The sequence below is a fragment of the Malurus melanocephalus genome, unplaced genomic scaffold (genome assembly GCF_030028575.1).
Source record: "Malurus melanocephalus ecotype Western Australia unplaced genomic scaffold, MMel_1.1 scaffold_177, whole genome shotgun sequence".
In the NCBI taxonomy this organism is placed as follows: domain Eukaryota; kingdom Metazoa; phylum Chordata; class Aves; order Passeriformes; family Maluridae; genus Malurus; species Malurus melanocephalus.
The window spans coordinates 1-21,714 of record NW_026623409.1 but is presented as its reverse complement, the minus strand read 5'-3'; the positions used below and the strand labels follow the sequence as shown (position 1 = coordinate 21,714).

The 21,714-nt window shown below is 39.3% G+C and overlaps 1 protein-coding gene across 1 annotated transcript; it reads right to left on the bottom strand.

Annotated features, from left to right (window-relative positions):
* Positions 1–15,039: 15,039 nt before the first annotated feature.
* Positions 15,040–21,602, bottom strand: LOC130577378 (glycerol-3-phosphate dehydrogenase 1-like protein; the record flags this gene model as incomplete). The annotated part of the gene is made up of 3 exons (XM_057372674.1): positions 15,040–17,974; positions 20,845–20,951; positions 21,345–21,602. Coding segments are annotated over 3 exons (462 nt in total), but the record flags the coding sequence as incomplete, so codon positions are not given.
* Positions 21,603–21,714: the final 112 nt, after the last annotated feature.

Sequence of the window (21,714 nt, the reverse complement as noted above, 5' to 3'; positions counted from 1 at the left end):
AGGAGGGTGCTCGGCGCCGGGCGGGGAGGCGGGTCCGGAGCGGGGCCGCCCGCCCCAGAGACAGCCCAGCCCTCCCGCCGCTGCTCCCGGAGCGGGCTGGGGGACCCGGCCTGGGGTTGGGTGCGGGGCACCCCCAGCGCTAGGGAAGGAGGGTTAAAGAGGGTCCCCTCTGAAAAATCCCATCTCCTGACCTCCCGCACTTTSACACACTCGGGATCCCGTCTGCTTCCAGCGCAGCCGAGGAGCCAAGCTGAGCCACCGTGCTCCGTGCCACAGCCCCTTGGGCGAGCACCGTTTGGGGGCTCCAGCCACATCTGCCTGCGGTCATTGTCTCTCCAGACTGTCACCCTTCCACGGGCAGCAAACTCCGGCAGGAATCGTGCTGGTGCTGCAGGTGGTTGTACCCACTGGCTGCCATCGCTTGGGAGAAGAACCACTGCAAACTGCCGCGGGCAGGGAACAAAAGTCTGGGAGATAACACYGCCCTCTCAAGCTGGAAAAGGGAGTTTTTCTGGGGTCTGCCAAATAACCAGGAGGCTGAACAAGAGAAAAGGCTTTTAAAAACCATGAAAGTCACTGGAAACGTAAAGTATGAAAACATCACTGACCTACTACATGACAGCATGGAGCTGTAACTTAAACTGTATTTCTTTAGTACTCCAGTCTGAAGTGTCATCTTTTAAAAAACAAACCCAAACATTTCTGGATCATTTAAGAGCTTCTAAAGAGATCTTCCATTCCACAAAAACGATGGGGTTTCAACAATAAGCAAGCAGGTTATAGTTATTTCCAACGTTCAGGAACTCTAATTAGCAAAGGATTTGCATGCCGCAGCTCAGTCAGAATGAAGTGTTTTCCACATGTCTGGTGGCTATTGTCTTTGAATTGTTTACTGCTGCTCTCCTACTGGATAACAAAGGCTGGATTTTGCAGTATTACCTTTCAGCAAGGGGTTGAAGCAGCTGGGGAGGGAGGAGGAGGATGGGAGAGTTTCTCCCYGAAATACAGGAAATATGAATTACCCAAAGGAACTGTTCTTGTGCATTATTGTGCCTCCGCTCACAGTGTAAGTGTGTCACAGTACAGGCTCCATGGGCTTCTTGGAATGTGTGTTTTGGCTCAGGCTCTGTGGAGCCTCCGCRCCCTCTTAGACACTGGTGACTGTTTTATTTAAGATGGCAGAAGAAACGTGGCAGAGTTTTGCAAACATGAACTGCAGGTCATCAGAACGCCATGCCAGACACTCAACTTGATGATAGAATATACAGATAGTGTATTTTTTTTTTTTTGTGAGGAAAATCCAGACTGTCAGTAAACCACGCAACTCAAACCATTTAACACAACTTCTTAAACACAAAACAAGGGATTTTGCACTTTTTTGTAAAACCATAATTATTTTTTGTGACTTTAACAGCATTCCGTACTTTTGTGTTCCTATTTTATCCCTTTCTCTTAAATAAGAGTTGGTATTTTAAATGAACAGAACACACCTGTGCACTGGTCTGTTTAGAGGCCTGCTTCRACTGGCCTGCAAGTAAAATGTGCTTTATCTGATTGTTCAGCACTGCCAAGGCTCCTTCCAATGCCAGAGCTGCTTTGCCATGCCCCTGTTGCTGTTTGTGAGGATACATTGTAACAGCATTGATTTTCCCCACTGAGAGATTCCTGTACTTTCASTTTTCCACCTAGAAGATCAGTAAGTAAAAGTGAGGAAATGTGGGGCTAAAATTCATGTTGCTTTAAATTATTAACAATAATTTCTAAGTTGTTTGAGCCATTCACATCACTTTCCCTTTGAGAGCTGATTTATTTTACATTAGATGTATATTCTTACCATGTTGCCAGGATGTTACTCAGCCGTCTCAGTTTTCATGCATTCTTCTAAAACTCTCTATTTATTTTGCTCCCTACACTCCTGGAGACATTTCAACCTTTCAACCATCAGAATCAGAGCAATAAATTTCATTGCTTTTGGTCTGCACATCTGTCGTTTGAGCATCCCAGCTCCTGTAGAGGAGAAAAAAAAAGTAAAACAAAAACACAGATRGGGAACCAATTGTTTTCTGCTTCAACTATATTAACATACTGTAAGCTTTCAGCGTCTGTTGTAGAGGTTTTGTATCATGATTAATTTAACAAGAACCAGAGGGATACAGCAATTTCTCTGAAAACTGTCTGTCACTATGACTTCCCTAGTTAACATATTTTTTTCCAGCAAACATATTTGAAGAATRTGTTTCACTAAAAAAATGTGTTTCACTTAAAAATGGGTAAACACTCCAGAAGCTTTTCCGTATCTGATATTCCTTGAAGCAAGTTTCATTCTTTAACTTGAYAACATAATACTTGACATTTTGAATGTTAATTGTGAGGCTCTAATTTTTTTGTTTTGCATCCTTGCACTGAGGGCTAGAAAAAGCCTTCAGGGACCAGCTGAGCCTAGCTAGATTTTTTTACATGTAGATAGCATCAGAAACAAAATAATTGAATACTGCTGCTTGAACAATCAACCTTTTATTACAGAACTRCCAAGAGAGAATAAGGTGGCCCATTTTCTGTATTTTAAATTAACCTTTCAAGGGAAGGATTGGCAAGGCTTTTAAACACCAGTCAAGATTGTAACRTCTTGTTTGTCAACTACTATAAGGAAGTGAATTCTGATTAGAAAAAAATACTGATTAGAAAAAAATAATTCAGTGAAGCCTTTCAATATAAATGTTTTAGTAAAAACAAAATAGCCGATACAAGTATTATCAGATTTCTCAGTAAAGGGATTAGTCCTGAACATCTCCATATCTAATTAACAGATTCTTCCATTTAAGCTGGTTTTGTTCTCAAATCCTGAAGTATCAACATTTTTGACATTACTGATTGAGCTCTCTRGAACTACTTTCTTAGCAACAATCTGGCCAGCTGGAAGTGCTAATTAAAGTAGACTCACAGGCCCAAGGAGTGGAGCTGACTGGAATTTCCTGAACTGTTTTTCTGGTTTTGAAATACAACTTCCCTTCCCCCTTCCCARATCCTAGAATCTTCAAATGTCAAACTTATTCAGACTTTTTTTTTTTTTTTAGGTAAGTAAAACACGTTCACATACAAAAGATGATTGACATTTTTCAGTGGTTTTCAGCAGGTTTCAGTCCAAACAAAAAACTTACAGTATTAAGCCACAAAGAAGTGATCTAAGAAAGCTAAAGGAACTTATTCTGAAGACAGCAAGAAAGGATCTACACTTTCCGTGAAACCCAGGACTCACACAAGGAATGGGAACTCATGTCGGATGTCCAGGACAAATATTCTCACCCTTGACATCTCACTGTGMTAATCTGAGGATGAGATATTTTTAGTTAGCATTAAATCAAGGAATGTTTGCAAAATTTCCTAATGGCTTTTCAGAATTAGCAAAGTGTAGGCTTTGAGCTGCAAGTGTATTCAAGTAAATAATTAATAACATATTTTACTCTTTGGTAGCTTACAACCATATGGAAAAGCTGATATATACTAACCCAAACCAGAAATACTTGATTTGTGCTGTGGCAGTGACGTGCCATAGGCACRTGATCAATCAAGGCACCCGTATTTCACAAAGTAAAGATGGTTTTCATGACTGAGATACTTGGATCTTCTAATGTTGCTGCAACAGAGAGAGAATAGATGAGATGCCCATATTTTCAAAATGGCCATTATTTGGCAAATAAACATACAGTCATTTTACCTGCCAAAAAGCTGTCTTACAACATTCTGCCATACAGATAATTAACTATGCTGGGARCAGTAATATACTGACTTTTAGATTTTTCAGTTTTGAAATCCCTGACACTGAGTAAACTGTGTGTTGATAGAGACTGTACTAAGAAAAGAAATCACAAAATACATAAGCCATGTATTTTCTCTGCATTAGCCTTTCACCAGCTGTTTTATCTGCTYGGGGAACCTAAAGATCCCTCCCAGCCCTGAAACACAATTATGYCACAGATTCTGTGCTGGGGAAAAAAATGTCTACTTCTTCCAGAGCTGATTTGTACTTAGAACACACCCTGCATGCTGACTGTATATGCTTAACTTCAGGGCAGAGAGCACATCTACTCAAATTAAAAAGAGTTTGTAGTGMGAAGTGTGAAGTCTACGTACAAATCTTCTCAGAACGGGAGTTGTGGTTTTCATACTTTGGGGCCAGGGGCCTCAGCTCTGTGGTGCACCTGCACAAGCATGTTTGTATCACATTTCCCAGGCTGCTTCCCAGCTGCCCTCCTGCTCTCCAGCGAGCCTGCAAACACAGCTCCAAGCACAGCTGGTGGCTGTGCCTTCTCACACCTGCAAATCAGAGGCCACCCCAATACTCAAGAGTGTYTGGTGTCACGTTGTGTGAAAAAGGAGCTTATTCTGCCCCGAGCATGTCCAGGCAGGCTGTCCCCAAGGCACACTCATAAATACTTCCATTAGGATCAGCAGTCCACCATAGACCTCTAAATATTATTATGGAACAGACACATGCTAAGTGATTACATACTTGAGCATACAAACATTCCTACTGAAGACATGTAAATTTTCTACTTGCTGAGGGTAGTGCTTGCCTAAGTGTTTATGTAAATCACAGCAAGTGATGTTTACACAGCACCAGTGCAAAACAGCTGGAGGAAAATATCACCTTCAACAATTGTCAATGCCGTATTTGTTTTTAGAWAATTAATGAAAGACTGTACAATTCTACCGTGGTTTCATCACTGCACCATCCAAGTTTAAGGAGAGAGTTCACAGCCAAATCAGTTTGCTTGCAGGCTTAAATAAAATAATAAACACTCAGCTGTGTTGCTCTGCTGTGGTTGGCACAACACCCYGAACACAGGTTTGAGACTTAAAGTGTGTCTTATCCAAAATTACGAGGTGATTTGAGCTTGCTCTGTGTGTTTATACACTGACAGAAGACACGGCTGGCAGGTAAAAACCTAACCAAATACTATGGCTACAAGCTGAAGCTAGACACATTCAGGCTGAAAAAAAAGTGGTTGTTGTGAAAATAAATTTGAATGAAATGAAAATAAATTTGTTGCTGGAGTTTTTTAGTTTGGTTTTTTTTTAATACAGCATGATTAGCTATTTGAAGGATTTGTTAAATGAAACAATAAACTCTCTGTCATTTTATATCTATAATTCAAAGCTATATGTTTACTTAAAATGTACTCTTTACCAGACTTACATTGACAATTTTYGGGTCTTTATTATACAGAACACGACAAGAGATTACCCAAATGATTTGAGAAACCACAGAAATTAATTCCAATTATTCCCATAAAGTGACAGTCTTGTTAACACTCTGTTAGTCACCCAGCTGTGCTGTTCATACGCAGTACCAATGCCTGACACATCTCCTGAAATGGCAGCAGAATAAAGGATCTCATCAATCTCGCTATGCCTGGACAATGAAAACTGGTAATGAAAAGTGCTGTACAGGGAGAATCAGTTTTAGGCAGATGAGATGCAAGGTTTAAGGGTGGAAAAATTCTCCAGAGAAAGTTAAAAAGCCAGCGGGCTGACTGCAGGATCTGCTGAGAAAGCTGACTGGGAGAAGGTGCCAGAGTGCACATGCTCTATTGTAGGGGCCTGAAGTTCAGGAGAAGAGAATTGGGAACCTGTAGGGCACTGATCTAAGTCTTGGGGAACACAGCAGTGGAAGGAGAAGRCAGAGAAGTGCAGGCAGATGTTTTACTGCTCCTCATACTGGTTGGCACAGCCTTTCTGTTAGTATGGAATACGGACATTTGACATCTATCAATTAACAGGAGAAGAAAACGTTGTAACAGAGGACCACAGTACACCACGTAGTAGCCTGAAATTTCCAAACAGTTGAGCAACACGGTATTGGTATTTTCAAATCAACAGTTCATCTTTGCAACTAGACAAGTGCCAAAAGCACTTCTGTGCAACGAAGAACAAAATGACCCTGATGTTTGTATTCATAGAGCAGTCTCAGCTCTGAAATACAGCAAAACCAAACAATTAGCAAAACCAAACAATTCTCCCTAGCACAAAGCACAGTCAGGTTCAACCCAAAGCAGGACACAGAGGTGCAGGCACCAGTGTTTTAGGATATACAGAATATTGCTCATGACTATAAATCAYGGGATGCTTTCATAGCATTAGTGTTATAAATGGGCTAAAAACCAGTGTGCAAAGCTCCTGATAACTGGGTAGGCCTTATGTCACTGCATGAAAAAACAGCTGCAGGGATACAAGGCACTTAATGCATCCTCCAGCTCTAGTTTCCCAAAAACATCCTTTGCAAGAGAAGCAGGCATTCAAAGAAACAGGAGAGAGAGAATAATATTTCTGTTATGACTGCATGTATTTATGGGGAASAGAGTGTGTTGTCTGTTGTTGGCCTAACAAAGCCTGCTGGGATTTTTAAATGAATCAGAAAGCCAAATTCAGTTAAATTTCTCAATTCTCTTGGTCTTCTATGAAAATTGCAGGGTTTAGGTTGTGTGAAAATAGTGCATGGTGTGGGACTRTAAAACAGTCAGGGGGGTGGATGATGGGCTGCCTTTTGGAGTGATTGGGATTTCCTCAGAACAAAGGCCTATTCCATTTATGCCATGTCTTGAGAAAGCTTATCCTGTCAAGTCATTTATCATCCTGCTAACTAGCTACTGAGCATGGATAATGCTTCTTCCCTAGATCAGTGAGGGAAAAGAGAATTTCAGAAGAAAGGAAGGTTTTCATTTGGGGATATTAGGAGATTGGGAGAAGAGCTGATAGGAGTTAGGCTATCTAAGCTCTTTSAACTATGAGAAAAACATACCAAGAAGGATTTTTCTAACAGCTCGTAGTTAAACAGCAGCTAAAAATAGACTTTCTGCTGAGGGCATCCTAGGTATTTAAATWATGTGCACTGGCACATCACTGTGGTTTGCAGTACTAGATTTGGAGTAAGTAGAGGATGCTCTGTCAAGGACGTGGCTCTAATTACTGMTATTGAGGTGAATATAGTCCACCATATATTTGCAAATATCTGGCTTAAAGCTATCTATGAGATAATTACAACGTGAGATTTGCAATTGTACAGATRTCCCCATACATCCCTACAATGAAAAAACTTCATTTTCTATGAACTTTGAGATTGGTTCACCTTAATATTCAAGAAAAGTTCRGACTCCATTGGTTGTGCTGGCTGCACTGGGGGTATTTGTAAGAACAATCTATTCCAGCTAGGTTTTTCTACTAAGAGAATATCCTCAGCACATTTTCTTGGCATTTACAAGAATTTGATATCTTCTGGTAATCTTCCTCTTTGCCACATTCACCTGGAGTTGACTGATCAGTTAAAAGACTGTGAAGATGAGGACAGGTAGTGTGATAGCCTAACCTTCATCTCCTCAGCACATCAGAAACCTGATTTTATATAAATATGTGTATAAATATACATACACACAGACACACAGACACACAAAAGAATGTCTCATAGATCCAGACAATTATTTTAAAAAAAAGTGGTCACTAAATATATCAAATCTATGATCTTACAAAAGCAGTGTTCTTCTCTGAATATACCAATCAAATAATTACTCATTTGCCATCCTCACCAGGATTCAATCAGAGGCCCAGGAAACAAGCTGTGTCAGTGTGTGCAAATGAAGGTCATGCATCAAACTGCTCTGCTTTCTTTTTTAGTGATGTTTGATTGCTATTTCAGTGAAGGAGTCATTAGGGAGGTCATCATTTYATGATTCATTGTTCCAGCAGGCAGTAAAAGGAAAAATATTGAAGTTAGCAATGATACATTTAAACCAGGTATTACTTTGATGAAATCTCAGTTGCTCCAAGGGGAGTTTAGATTTGATACTAGAAAGAATTCCTTCACTGAAAGGGTGGTTGAGYGTTGGAATGAGCTGCCCAGGGAAGTGGTGGGATCCCCATCCCTGGAAGTGTTGAAAAAATCATGTGGGTGTGGGTATGGCACTTGGGGACATGGTGAAGATGGCAGTGCAAGGTTAACAGGTGGACTCAATGATCTTAGAGGTTTTTTCCAACCTAAATGATTCTATGATTTCTTGCATGCAAGCGTSCTTCTTGTGCTAGAATACTACTTTGCAGTCTGAAATCACTAGTGAAGATTTTCTTGATGCAATTCACAAGTAAGGAAAATATGAGTAAGTAGATTACTGAAGTTCATAAGTATTGAAATGCAGGATTTAAGAAATTATCTTCCTCAATAGTAATGAACAACACTGGGATAMCTCAATRGGTATTTCAAGGTATCTATCTAATYGGCAGCTCATTTATAGGTGACATCCTCCAGCCTGCAAAAATACTCCCGTAGGTAAAGCAACACCATGGAAAGGCAACCATCAATGAGAAAAAAATACACAGAGAAAAGGGGAAAAAATGCTAGTCAAGACCCCTTCTACACAAAAGCAAGTATTCCATCATGTGTTTTTATAAGAGCACAGGAAGTGAGCCGTAAGGATGCATGAAAAGTGCCTCTCTAGGACAGGGGAATAGAGGGTTTGCAGATCCAGTTGTCCAGTTTTTCATTAATGTGATTAAAAATAACTTTCATAAGGTATAAAGAGGCATAGACTCTTCATGATCATTACACAGAGAAACTACCTTTGCCCTGTGTGCGTGGTAGTGAATCCCCTGACAAGTTGCTCCAACAAAAAGCCACCAATTCATTAAACTCAGTCAAGAAAGCTGGACTAGAGCAGATGAAGTAAGTTGCATTTGTTCAAAGGCACCACAGAAAATTAAAAATTTGCCAGCCCAAATCACCACCAACCCCAAACAYTCTGAATCAGTATTAAACTGAAGATCAGCTATTTCTTGAGACTTGCCTATTGGATTTCAATATATTTTACTAATCATCTCAATCCAGATAATTCTTTTGAAAGCAAAATAATMTTTTCAAAATGCTGTCTAGCTGCACAAAGACTTGGAAATAGGTATGCCCAAGGAAACTACATTGAATAGAGATAAATCATATGTTAAGACTAATACTTCAGAAATGAAAGCAGACTTGAAAATTAAACATYTTTCCTGTTCAAGTGCTGTCTGTGCAAGCATTTCCTTTTTTTAAAATGTCAATTTAACATACAGAAGATGTCCCAGGGAATGTCACTAGTTCCTTAAGATATGTCCAGCAAGGTCAGCAATCCCAGGAACTCTGTTCCAGTCGAAATGCTTTTATCCTGACTCAGGCAGGCTGCCTTGAATAGTTTAGGCTCTCTGCTTATTCACCATGTAACTTCTGTGACAATAAACCATATTCTCATTTTTAGTGATACATTCAGGGTGACTTGTGTGAAGCCTGATTACCTGGGGCAGAGTTCCAGGTCATTATAACATAATGAGTTTTAAATCAGCCTAGTTCAACCCAGTAATTAACACAAGGTACCTTAAGCTATGCTTCTCAGGTTTTCCATTGTGTTTCCTAAAATTTGTCTGTCCATGCACTCTGGAACTAATTACTGTCCCAACATTAGAAGGACAGATATGTTCAAACCCCCCAAGATTTGATTACCACTCCTGGGATGCTCCCTGGACCCAGCCCAGATGCTGACATGACAGGTTCTGTCTAAACATGGTCATTTCACACAAGTGCCTCYTCATAAGTGATGTAACCACATCCACTACTCTACACTTTAGGACAGATTACAGTAGCAATAAAAAAAATAACAAAAGAAGAAAACAGTGATGCTGGCTTTGTGCTGTGGAAGAGAGCTTGGATATAACACACAAGCTGTCAGATGGAAGCAACCAGGAAGATTTCCAGCCCACCTATTTTAGATTAATGAAAACACACCTGCAGTCAGGAGTGTCCCTGGAGTGTTCTTGCTCAATTATTTTCATTTAACCTCAACCCCTGGTGACAACAGGGCAGAGCTCCTGGAAGCATTATAATTATTAGGTTTTAAGATCACATAAAAACCTTAAATAGCCAGGGTTACAGCTGCCTTGCTATTACCTAGGCTCCCGCTGCTAGTACTGAACCTACAATTGCAAAAGAGAAGGAAGATAATTCCCTCAGAAATTCAGGAAGAGCATTTTGAGGAGCTTTGCACTGAGGGCTTATCTCTGACTACTTAGTGAGACCTAATCCTGCTTAGCTTAGCTCTGAGAAAAATCACAATCTGATGAAGAAGTAACTAACACTTCTGATTACTTCTCACTTATTAAATATATTATGTGCAATCCGGAGGAGGTTGCAGCTGTTTCTCTTGCCTTTCTCACAACTATCATYGCATGAACTCCCAGRATCCCACAGCAAAGTGAGTGAAGTRCATATTTCCTCTGTGCAAGCTGTYTAGAATGCATGCACAGCATWTTTTTCTCATCTTAGGAGTCTTCCATCACTTGCTTGKAGAAGCAATACATGGAATGGAAAGGGAACTTCAATAGCAATTGTTTTATCTCTATGCATTTTGATAATGCTAAGTGTGCTTGTGAAATCTCTCTTYCACTTCAGCAACTGCTAAGTTCTCTGAGGAGACATTTTCCAGGTTTTAGTTTTGGAAGGAACACTACTGCACTAAGCTGTTACCATGAAGCCRAGCCTGGTAGAGAATGACAGACTAAAAAGGGAGTCCAATCAACTCTCAACAGCCTTTTCTTCATTCTTCCTGTATTTCAGGACACGTTCTTGCATTACTGTCTCTTGCACTGTTAAAACTGACTTGGGCTCATTCCTCATGTTCCAACAAATGCAATACTTCACATTCTGTTCCCTCTCTTCTCCACACATAGTAAGGACTTAAAACAATTTACTTGTAGGGCTTGCAGTGCAACCCCATTCCACTCTAACCTGATTGCTTTCAGGAAGGTAATTRTGCCTGCTAACAAACACCTCTGCTGTTCTGTGGTGCCCAGTATTGTCAAGGCAACCACAACGTATTTTGGAAGAAAAGCCACACCTGGAAACTGTCATTCCTGGAAACTGCACATTCCTCTGTCAAATGGTTTCAAGGAGCTCAATTACTGTGTTTGAGAATGCATCTGTGAATAATGTATCATAAGATGGAGACAAGATTTTTGGGGGGGAAAAAATAACTTCAGTGAGTATGACAAGTARGTACAATACAGCTAAGTGCAGGATACTGCAGCTCTAGAGCAGGAATACATCATAACAGTTTTTGTTATAAAGCTTAACCACTGATGGGTTAAAGATCATTGCTAGCTACCAAAATCTTGGTGTGATCGAAACATAGACTTAAAGCAGCCTGATCAACAACACCAGGGAAACCACTAAGAAAATACTTGAGCTTCTGCCATTTTAAAACACTCAATATATGAATCAAGATGGGAGTGGCATGAGGATTGATACCAAGAGTATGAAAGCGTGGAAGACCTTATTCCACTTAAACTGTTTGCTGGGCATCAAACRTAAGACAAGGCTAAATGCACGTGGCAGTATGCTGATCCTTTTTTTCCATGCTGACTAGAGCTCTGGAAGTAATGAGAAGTATTCCTAATCTATAGTAGCCTACAGCCTGAAAAAATGCAGATAAAGAAAACAGAAGGGTAAGACTAAACACAGACAAGGGGAGACTGGCAAGATAAAGTGCTACTGCAATTTTCATCTACCTTGAAGCTTCAAGAAAATTATGTTGATGAAATCTACATTAAATTCTGGGCTACAGAAAAAGCCCAGAAACAAACTACTCAGAATATACAGAAAGTATCTCTGTCACATTCCATTGCAAATCCGCACAGTAAATGGGAATTAGAAAAATATATAAAGTGGGCTTAAATRTACAACTAAAAATACTTCTATAGAACCTGGGCTTTAATCCAAAGCACAAGCATAGTCAATGCTGGCTCTGCTCAGTATCACAGGACAGTACAGCTTGCTTTGTGCCCATTTTGCTTTTGAGTATTTAGAGCCTCCAAGAGCACAAATCACAATGCATGTAGGTTTATCTCTTGATGCAACATTACAGGGAGTAGGTACCACAAAAAAGAAGGGCAAAAAAGAAAAGAAAAAAAGCTTCACAGTCCTGAGCAGCTGTGATGCAAGTGCTTATGTTTGACTCCGCATTTTAAATACTAGTATTTAAAATGATGTAGATCAGGAACCCAACCAGTGCTTGCTAACAGATTTGGCTTGCTTTCCAGTTCTCTTCAGCCTTCAAAAAGCAAAAGAGCAAACTAAAAATCCCCAGRGCTGCGCTTTCTGAGCCTACCACATGCCTGTGCTCAGTAATCATCAAACTGAAAGATACTCATCAAGTCCTCAAAAACACAAACCATACAGAAAGAAAAACTATCACACTAAGAGCTGAAGTATGTTCCTATGACAAGAATTTGGTTTATAATAAACCTAAATTTGGAGGAAGAAAGGGCAAACTATTTCAATTAATGTCACTATTATTTTCACCTGAATATGAAATATGCACTATTCTTTACAAATGTGGCATTATGGAGCTTCAGAGACCAGTAGCATGGATGTGACAGTGTTCCCCTAAAAYAGTAGCAATGTTTTCAATTATCCCAACCCGATTTATTGTCATCCCAGGCACCAAGAATAGGCTGGACGAAATCTATGCACTAGCTTCACAGCCAGACAGCTTTAAATGGATAGATGGGCATTAGCTAGTGCAAAGGCAACTGAACATTAATCCTCTTGGTGGCCTTGCTAAAATACTGTGCAAAATTCCCAGCACCTTACAAGGCTTATTTGTGCACACAAACATTCAAAAATAAGGTACGTAGGGGCTTACCTGTGTGGATGAGCATGTGTGAGCATGTACACACATCCACTTTTTGATATGAAGAGCTCTTCTTAAGGTTCACTACAAAACAGCACATAAAGGTACAGCTACATAAAGATGAGAAGGAAGCTCGAACAGGCACGAAGAAAAGCTGTAGGGTGAAAGACACTAAATGACTCTCGTCCAGGTGAAAAAAAGAAACATGCAGTGCAGCAACAAGCAGCAATRCTAACATCAGAATCAATGTGGATTACAGTGAGCAGACTCTGGCAGCTACCTCCACCTAAACAATTAGGACTGCTCACACAGGTCAGAGCAGTACTTTAATTATCATTCACTGATTCCTTTGGCATAAGTTACAAGAAGAATATACCTTTAAAATCAGTAATTCTCACAGTTTCTACTAACTTACCGAAATAMTCAACAAATGGTTCGCAAGGTCCCTCCAATTCCCCTTCACTGAATCTCTCTAAAACAGACTCTGTAGGTAACAGGCAAATATAACAAACAGGTAAATTCAATTTAGACATGGGGAACTTTGACAGAGATACCATTATGCTGTGTATCAYCCTGTTTTTCTCCTCTTAAAATCTAGTTCTGCCATAGTTTTCAATAACAGCAGGATTAGACTGACAAGATCAAGAGTACCTCAAAGTCCTTACCCAAAGCAGGGATCTAAAATCAAGTTAGAACAGACTGAAAGGAGAACCACGTTTCATTTAATCTGAATGCCAAACACCTCTCCTTTGCACATGTTGGGATTGAAGGCAGATGCTCATCTATTATTCAAAATGGAACTGTTACCTTTTAGTGCTCAGATTTCTATCAGCTCATGGCAAATCACAGGAAAAAAATCTATGCAGCCAGGAGACAGGTAGAACATAAATTGTTTTACACTTTTTAATAGTGTGACATGCCATATGTACCAGGACATTTTATTTCAGCATTATCCAATTTCACTGCTGTGAAATCCATGTAATTCATTCATACAACTCCAGGCTTACAATGAAGTCCAGACTGGAAGCATTATGGAGACTCATTGGCACAGACTGACTGTGGACACTGACTTCTTGTCTGCCATGTTTCTTGTGCAGCCTGGCTGTTAACTTGCAGTCAATGAGAGACACCGAGCCTGTTTGCACTGATTTAGTGAGAAAGCACGATCCCATCGGAAAATATCAAAACAAAGGTGTCCACCCTAATTCTCTTGTCATGGTTTTTACTTTCCTGTTGACTCAGGCTAATTAGWATTTAAACTCTTTTGGATGATATGTTTGAGATACCTATGTATTTATTCTAGGGGTTGATTTCATGCACCCTTAAAAAAATTTGAGGTAAAAGTACCAGAAGAAATTACCTAATGGCTGAAATTCCATCTTAAAATTAGGAATAAAATGCATCCAGGCACAGATTTGATGGGCAACCMCCTTTACTTCCCTTGGTATCCCTCTGTGTAAATGATGGATTAGGACATTGCTCTCATTTTATTAAATGCTCTGTGGCTTTCAGTAGGCAGTACATTATTCTGATAATCAAGAAAACCATACTTATTTTATAGTATGGTGTCCCACACTAAGTGGCAGACTGTCCTTTCCCTGCTTAAACAGTTGTAACACCCCTCATCCCTTTGGCTGACTTACACWCTGACAAAACTGAGCACAATGAGCTCTTGTTCTTTCACAAGGTCTTCCGACTTCAACACCCAACAGAAACAAACATTGCTGGGTACACAATTCAGGAACCCCAGCGATACTGAAAGATCTCACTGACCGTATTKTCCAAGAGCTGAGCTAGAGGCTGTGGCCCTGTACTGGAAGGATCTTAGATGACAGGCAAAGCAGTGCCTTGGGCAGAGGTAATAATAACGTGTTGGGCATTTTATATCAAGCTCCTTCCTTCAGTTCCAGTGGATCTACACCACATGCATCTGGTGCTGGATTATAAACATCTCCTAAATACAAGGAGACATTGTAAGACGGGTGCAGTCATACAGGAACCTCAGGAAATCCACAAATAAATCGGAAGAAAACTGCAGAGGGTGGGATCAGTCACTTAGGGACCAGTGCCCTCCAGTGGCTCCCACAGCAATTGAAGGAACTGAAGACAAGAACCTGTTTTCAGAGGTCAAAGACACCACAATTGCATCACAAATGGAGAGTAAAAAAATGCTGACATCTGGATGCCAAATAGCTCTTTTTAAAATTTATGTTCTTGCATGGCAACCTCATATCTGCTATCATTAMATACCACAACCAGAAAAACCTACATTCCATCAAGTGAATAAAATATTAATTGCAAGCCTTGTAAAATGAGACAACAGAAACCAAAGTAATTCCCAAGACAAAAATGTTTATTTGTACTAACAGGTATACATTCAACATCTCTAAACAAAATCAGTACATATGAYGAGGGCAAGTTCAGTAAGTATCATTAGAATGTAATGCCTTCCTTAGTAATTAAAGTTCATAAACCAAGAAATAGTTACAAATTCATGTCCCCCTTACAGAGGGGTTAATGTTTCCAGTAAGACTATTCCAGCACTAGGCAAAAGAGAATGTTTGCAAACAGGATTCTAATCATTCACTTCCAGTACCATGTCACAGTCTTTTAATGAGCAGTAAGTATTAGTGGGGGAAAAATGCCTAGTGCCAAGATGAGTGCTATCCAGCACTGAAAAACAAATGCAAATGGTGAACTACCAAAAGAAATTTAAAGAAACTATTTTTGTTATTTTAGTTACTAAAACCTCACTTCTTGTCTGAAAAAAMCAAGGATATTGTAATAGACTGGAGGAAAGAATTTCATAAAAACCTYTCCTTTGGATTTGCCTTATAATATAGGCTTCTCTACAAAACAAGAACAATMAAATTTGGGAGTTTTGATGGAAGAAGTATTGGAATAATACAGAAATAATTTAAAAATATATATTAATTTACCACATTTAGCTCATATAGCCCTTTATGTATCTTACAAAATGCTACTGCATGTACATACTGCATGTAAAAAAAAAGTTTACATATATAATGTATATGTACACAAAGGAAAAGCCATCAATTTGGTATTAAAAAACAGAACAAAACAAAGCATAAGCAAACACACTGAAAGTTATGCAGTAATGAGGAGTGTTTGCTCCATGTGTGCGTTAGCGTAACAGTGATTCCAACCTTAAAACATCTTCTTAAACATCCAAGCAGAGTGCTTGCTTCAAGTCAGCTCTACCCAGTGATGCTCCCAACTGCAACAAATATCTGATGTCACTTAACTTCTGGCCATCTCTTATATTTAGCACTAAATCAGAAGTAAGGCAAAATAACTTTTCACACCCCTGAATATCTGAGGACATTCATGAGATCTTGCAAATATTAATGCAAAACAATATAGGAGCACAAAAAAATGGTACCGCTGAGCTGASGGGTCTTCCTGTTTACACAGAGCTGCCCTAATGCTTGCCTATTTCAGAATAATCCAGGCTATGTAAGCATGACAATTATTCRCAGGCTTCCTCTTTGTTTCAGCAAATTTTGAATGACAACATAAAAGTTTCAGGATGGGTTTGTGCTTATGATTTCTGGTCTAAAACCACCATCAAGAATAGTGAACAACAATTCTGATACTGCTCTGATGTTAGGCGTGGATATTCAGAGCAGATGGCCAGTCTTGTTTTATAAATTCTGATGCCAATCAGAAGAGTAAGTCCACTCTTTATGTACCTAGTGTGTATTTCATAAAAAAACCCCAATACTTTAGTACAAGAAAAGCAAAACAGATTTTACCCATCTTCTCTTGTATAAATCTTTAAAAYATTTAAAAAGACCAACCAAACCAATCCCCCTCCCTTAAACTCCATTAAATCACAAATTTTCCAATAACAAACAAAATTAACCTCCACGATAAAGCAAAGGTTCCTGAAAAAACCTAGCTGAGATACCTGGGGAATAAAAGAGATAGATGCCTTTGTGAAGCTTTCTGGGAGACTGGTGGTTTGATTCAGCACCCATAAAAATTTTGTCCAGTGAAAGAGTAACTCCAGAACTGGGGAGGCTGGATCAGGACTACAGCCCAGTGGACATGCCACATGCAGGCACTGAAATGAATGCAATCATCRTACTGGCACACAGCCCTTCTGACAACACAAGCCTGTGTCGTACCTGGGAATTCCCCTGACATTCCTTGGAGTGYTGTGGGGAGCGCACAACATTTTGCAGTTAAGCTAGAAACACAGCAGAATAACTTTGAGCAGTGGATACCCAAAGGTATTCCTCCCCATCCAACCAACAATACCAGTGAAGAATAACCACAGGTACAACACTACAATGATCTGTAGGCTTCAGGGCTCAGAACCCYCAGGTCAACATCTCTGGCTTGCTTTGGGGAATGGGATTCTGGAAGAGCCTAATACCTAGGAACAGTAAGGGAGAAACAGAGAAATACAAAAATGAAAGGATTAAAAAACAGAAGGGGAGGTAATGATCCCCCTCTAGAACATTCCCTTTAAAAGTGTAATTAAAAACTTTAAATTCACTTAGAAATTGATTTCAAAGTAGCCTGACAATTTAAACGTCTTTCAAAAATCAGAATATTTTTCACTAGAGTTCCTTAAAATATCCCTGTAGCCCCCTGAATAAMTGCTACCACTTGTTTTGCATTAACATTGCAAAATATTAATATAATTAATATAATCATAAGCATGCAAAATGTTAACACTTAATTGTGTATATAGAATAAAACAAAGTTCTAACAGAAAGATTCCTAATATTTCAAGGTTACAGGCTTGCTTCAGTCTCTGATCAAAACCAGTGGGATTCTTCCCACAGTGTCCAGCAGATTTTGGATTAAGCTTTAATAAGAGACAACAAAGCATTGTGTTTTATGGTGTAGGAACAAACTCAAAGTACACTTGTGTATATGTATCAGGTATGTAGTGCAACTTTTGTATTGCGTATCTTAAAAGAGATGCATTTTAGCCAGTAAAAGGACAATCACCAAGCCAACACTGCATGCTGTGTCAAACCAGGCGGGATAACAAACACCAACACCCGCTCAGAGACATTCATGTTGTTCCTGTTGCCTAATAAGCAGCTTTGAACAAAGCTTAATGATAGCTACATCCACTTGAACCCACACAAGAATTCGAAAGGCAGAAAGCTGCATTAGTACAACAGGCTGATGGATTTTACACGTGCTCTGGATGACTTTGAAGGCAAGATATTATCTCTTTGACGGGCCTCCCTTCATAGCAGATTTGATACACAGCCGTGAAGAGTGGAAACCTGAGGAAAGACGGTGGGGAAAGGGAACACAGCATAAGTTTATTCTATAACATTTTCTTAAATGAAAGAAAAATTAAGGGGTAAGGAGAGGAAGGGGGAAAAGGGAGAAGTGGAAAAATTATTTCTTTTTTCTCTTTGTCAGGTGCTAGTGCTGGGCTGAAAAGCAGGGGACAACTACAGAACCTGCATGCATCTCTAACAGAGTCACTCTAAGAYGCCTAGCTAGCTATAATGGTGTCTGAGACATTCATTATGTACAGCAMAACCATAAAGTGACCTAAAAAATAAACTAAAAACATTTTTCCTGGCTGTTCTTTCAGCAATACCCATYTGTGGTTAAAAAGGATGACTGGCACATCCGTTATGCAGTACTTCTGAGCAATAATTTGATGATACAGAGTATGACACAAAGCTACCCAAGAGGACACTAAAGGTCAAGTTTTTAATAAGAATCCAAAATTAAACCTGGATTTTGCAATACAAAATTCCATATCTACTTTTTTTTTTTTTTAACTTGGCTGTATCTCAAACGACCTCCAAATTATTCAGGCTTCTCTGATAATCTCAAGTTTCATTACAGACAAGATGCTTCACAGAAATTTTTATTTGCTTTCTGTCCATCCCAGACAGTAACATACAGACAAGTTCCATTTTCATACAAAGCCTGGTGAATTTCAGGGATTGACTATCTGTTTACTAAGTACATATGCCATTTCAGCATGGCCTTTTATACTGATGAATTCTGACCAATGGAAATGAAAAATAAGGGTGACCGGAGATGGTGAAATAGTTGATTTTTGAGTGATTCAGAAAACATCTGGACTARGACTTTCTCCTTAGGAAAGCTGTCCTACCAGTCACTCCAAGGCTTTATCCGTAATGTACGTTTCAGTGTTGAGCAGTACGAGCACCATATATGATGGCCTATACATTCTGTTGTCACATGTCACACTGCAGTAACTCTGGTATCAGCACATCACCCTGAACTAGGCTGACTTGAGTTTTGTTTCTATTTATTTCATCGGTGCAAAAAAATTATCACACAGCCACATAGCTGCTCTCTCAAATCCAATGCTACACTGCTTAGATTGCAAAACCCTTCCTAGGAAATCTGCAGAAAAAAAATCACCCAATGACTTTTGCATTCCTTAACAAAATTCACATTGTGTGATGTACTGGGCAGAAGGAGGGCTRAATTTACTGTTACCATAAAAGCTTACACGTAGGCACTAATAAAATTTGCTGTGCCTATGCAAGACATGACCACAAAACATGTGAAATTAGCAAAAGCGAGTTTTCCACAGCTTTAGATATAGAACTGGCAGTTACTTCTCAGTGAAGAAGCACCACTACTCCAAACCACAGCCTGATACCTAAGTCYTGCTGCTTATCACTGTGCACAGGTCTGCCACACTTCATGTGGAGAAACCTGTACCAAAGCTGACTGAWGGCTCAGGGCCAGCAAATTCCAAACACATCTTAGGCCTGAGCACATCAAGAGGGCAAGGTCTACAACTGTTGAAATGGAAAAAAAGTAATTGCACCACAAGTATCAATAGGCATCAACCCTGCTACCAAGGCTCTTCCGGTAAACTTTGACTTTTGCACACTTCTACATAGCCTTGAGATCCTTTTTGTAGGACCAGAATATGAAATTCCACCTTTACTAGACTCTTACCTCTTCACATTGAAAGCATAGCTGTTCTACTGTGTTTTATGTTTTCAAGCACCGGTTTTTGAAAAACACTTAAAAAGTTGCTTTCAAAAGTCTTGTTGAACGAGACCTTTCATGAAGATCCGATACACATGTTGACATACCAAAAAGAAATTRGCAACATTGTTTTCGTGTCTTTCATTAAAAACACAACCTGAAATCATCTATAATGCACTCTATCTCTTGTAAGGTAGAACACAATAGAWAACAACCCTCAAACACAGCATTCTGTTTCATTTAGGGAATTGTAAACAGCAAAGAATGAAGTCAATATTTGAATTAATTTTTTTCTGCAGTTAGCTTAATTACTGTACACTGAGGAGACAGACTTAGGTACCTTATATGAAAAGATAATATTAAAACATTAATGATTTAATGTATCCGATCCATTAAAATTAGACTTTAAAAATTGCTTTTGAAAAAAAAATAACAAGGCTTGGGCTTTTGRCTGGCAGTTCTTAAATTTCTAGTTYTACCTCTTTTACAAACAGGAACAGATAAATGCATCCCTTAATCTCATACAGAGACAACTGTGTGTGTGGCTGTAGGAACCATTYATGTTCTGACTTGAATACTAGCAAACAAAGCCAAGACAATCTGCTTCATTTTACACTACAAAAAAACCACCCCCTGACCTACAGAAGCAGACAGCAGGTTTTAACCTACAGCAAACTGAAAGTCACATTAGGAAAGAGAACTGCAGTATCTAAGCTAGAAACCATGTGGTAGAGGCAGTCACGCTACTCATATGATCACCAAGCTCCTCTCCTTGGAGGTAAGTATTGATTTTCCTACAAAGAAATGAGATGTAGAGACTTTTCACAGTCTCTTTAGGAAGCTCTATTTCTATTTTCATGTATTTTTTTTTCTTTTGTCATATTAAAACACACTTTCTGTGCTTTTCTGTAGCAGCGGAAGGTAATAATACCCTCTRGAAACAGAAGGACATTCACAAATCACACTAACAGCTCTATTTACATCAACATAATTTTGAGGTTCTATTCACTTCTCTCTCCGATTTGAACTTTTAATCTACTGTTATTACAGTGATTTTCTTTTTGGCTATTAGTTTTATGAAGATATCAATAATATGCAGAAAGAATTATGGAGATAAAAAAAGGAATATGTGGAAGTTGTTTTATCTGTTCTTACTCACTTGTCCAGCATTCCTTTCTGCTTCAGGATACGATACACTTCTGCAGAAGTCTGTGGTCCTTGCAGTTTCTGACCATTCAACATTTCCTTCTCTAATTCTTCAATAGACTAAGCAACAGAGGTAAAAAAAGAAAGCAAAGGCGTGCTATGGTAAAGTTTTAAGAAGTCTGGCAACATCATCTGGACTAAAAACAAAAAGTTACTGAGTTTTTTTCTTTTTCAAAAGACTTTTGTGAGCATATCTAATATTCTATATTATTGTTTGTAAGTATTCTCCTTAAATCTCCATCTCCCAACATCTTGTCTCTTGAGGTTTTTTTTTAAATCACCAACCCCTCACCTTTTAACACTTTACACTCATTCTAGCCTTGTAACAGACTCAAAAAACAAGAGGAAAGACAAGGGTACTCACTCACTAGAGATACCATGACTCAGATAACTCTACTATTGCTCCAGCAAACAAGGAGTGGCAGGACAGATTTCATGCAGTGAATAAGGTACCTTTCCAGTTTTAACCACTGCTTCTGCTACACGTCTATTCCGGCCACCATAGCACGTTGTGATGAGATCAGCAACRCCACAGCTCTCCAGGAAAGTGGCAGTAGACACCTGTCCTTTGCAAAAGAGTTTGGCAAAGGAGATCATCTCCATTAGGCCAAGGCGAATAACAGCAGCTTTGGTATTGTCACCGCAGCAAAGGCCATCACAGAAACCAGCTCCTACTGCTACTATATTCTGATGGGAAGAGAAATGGGAAATGAGTCAATTACTGCTAACAGATGTCCTTAAGAACTGCAAACATTTTACTACTGAAAGGCTAGGTTGTTAGTTTGGGTTATTTTGGTTAGGAGATTTTGATGTCTATGGGATA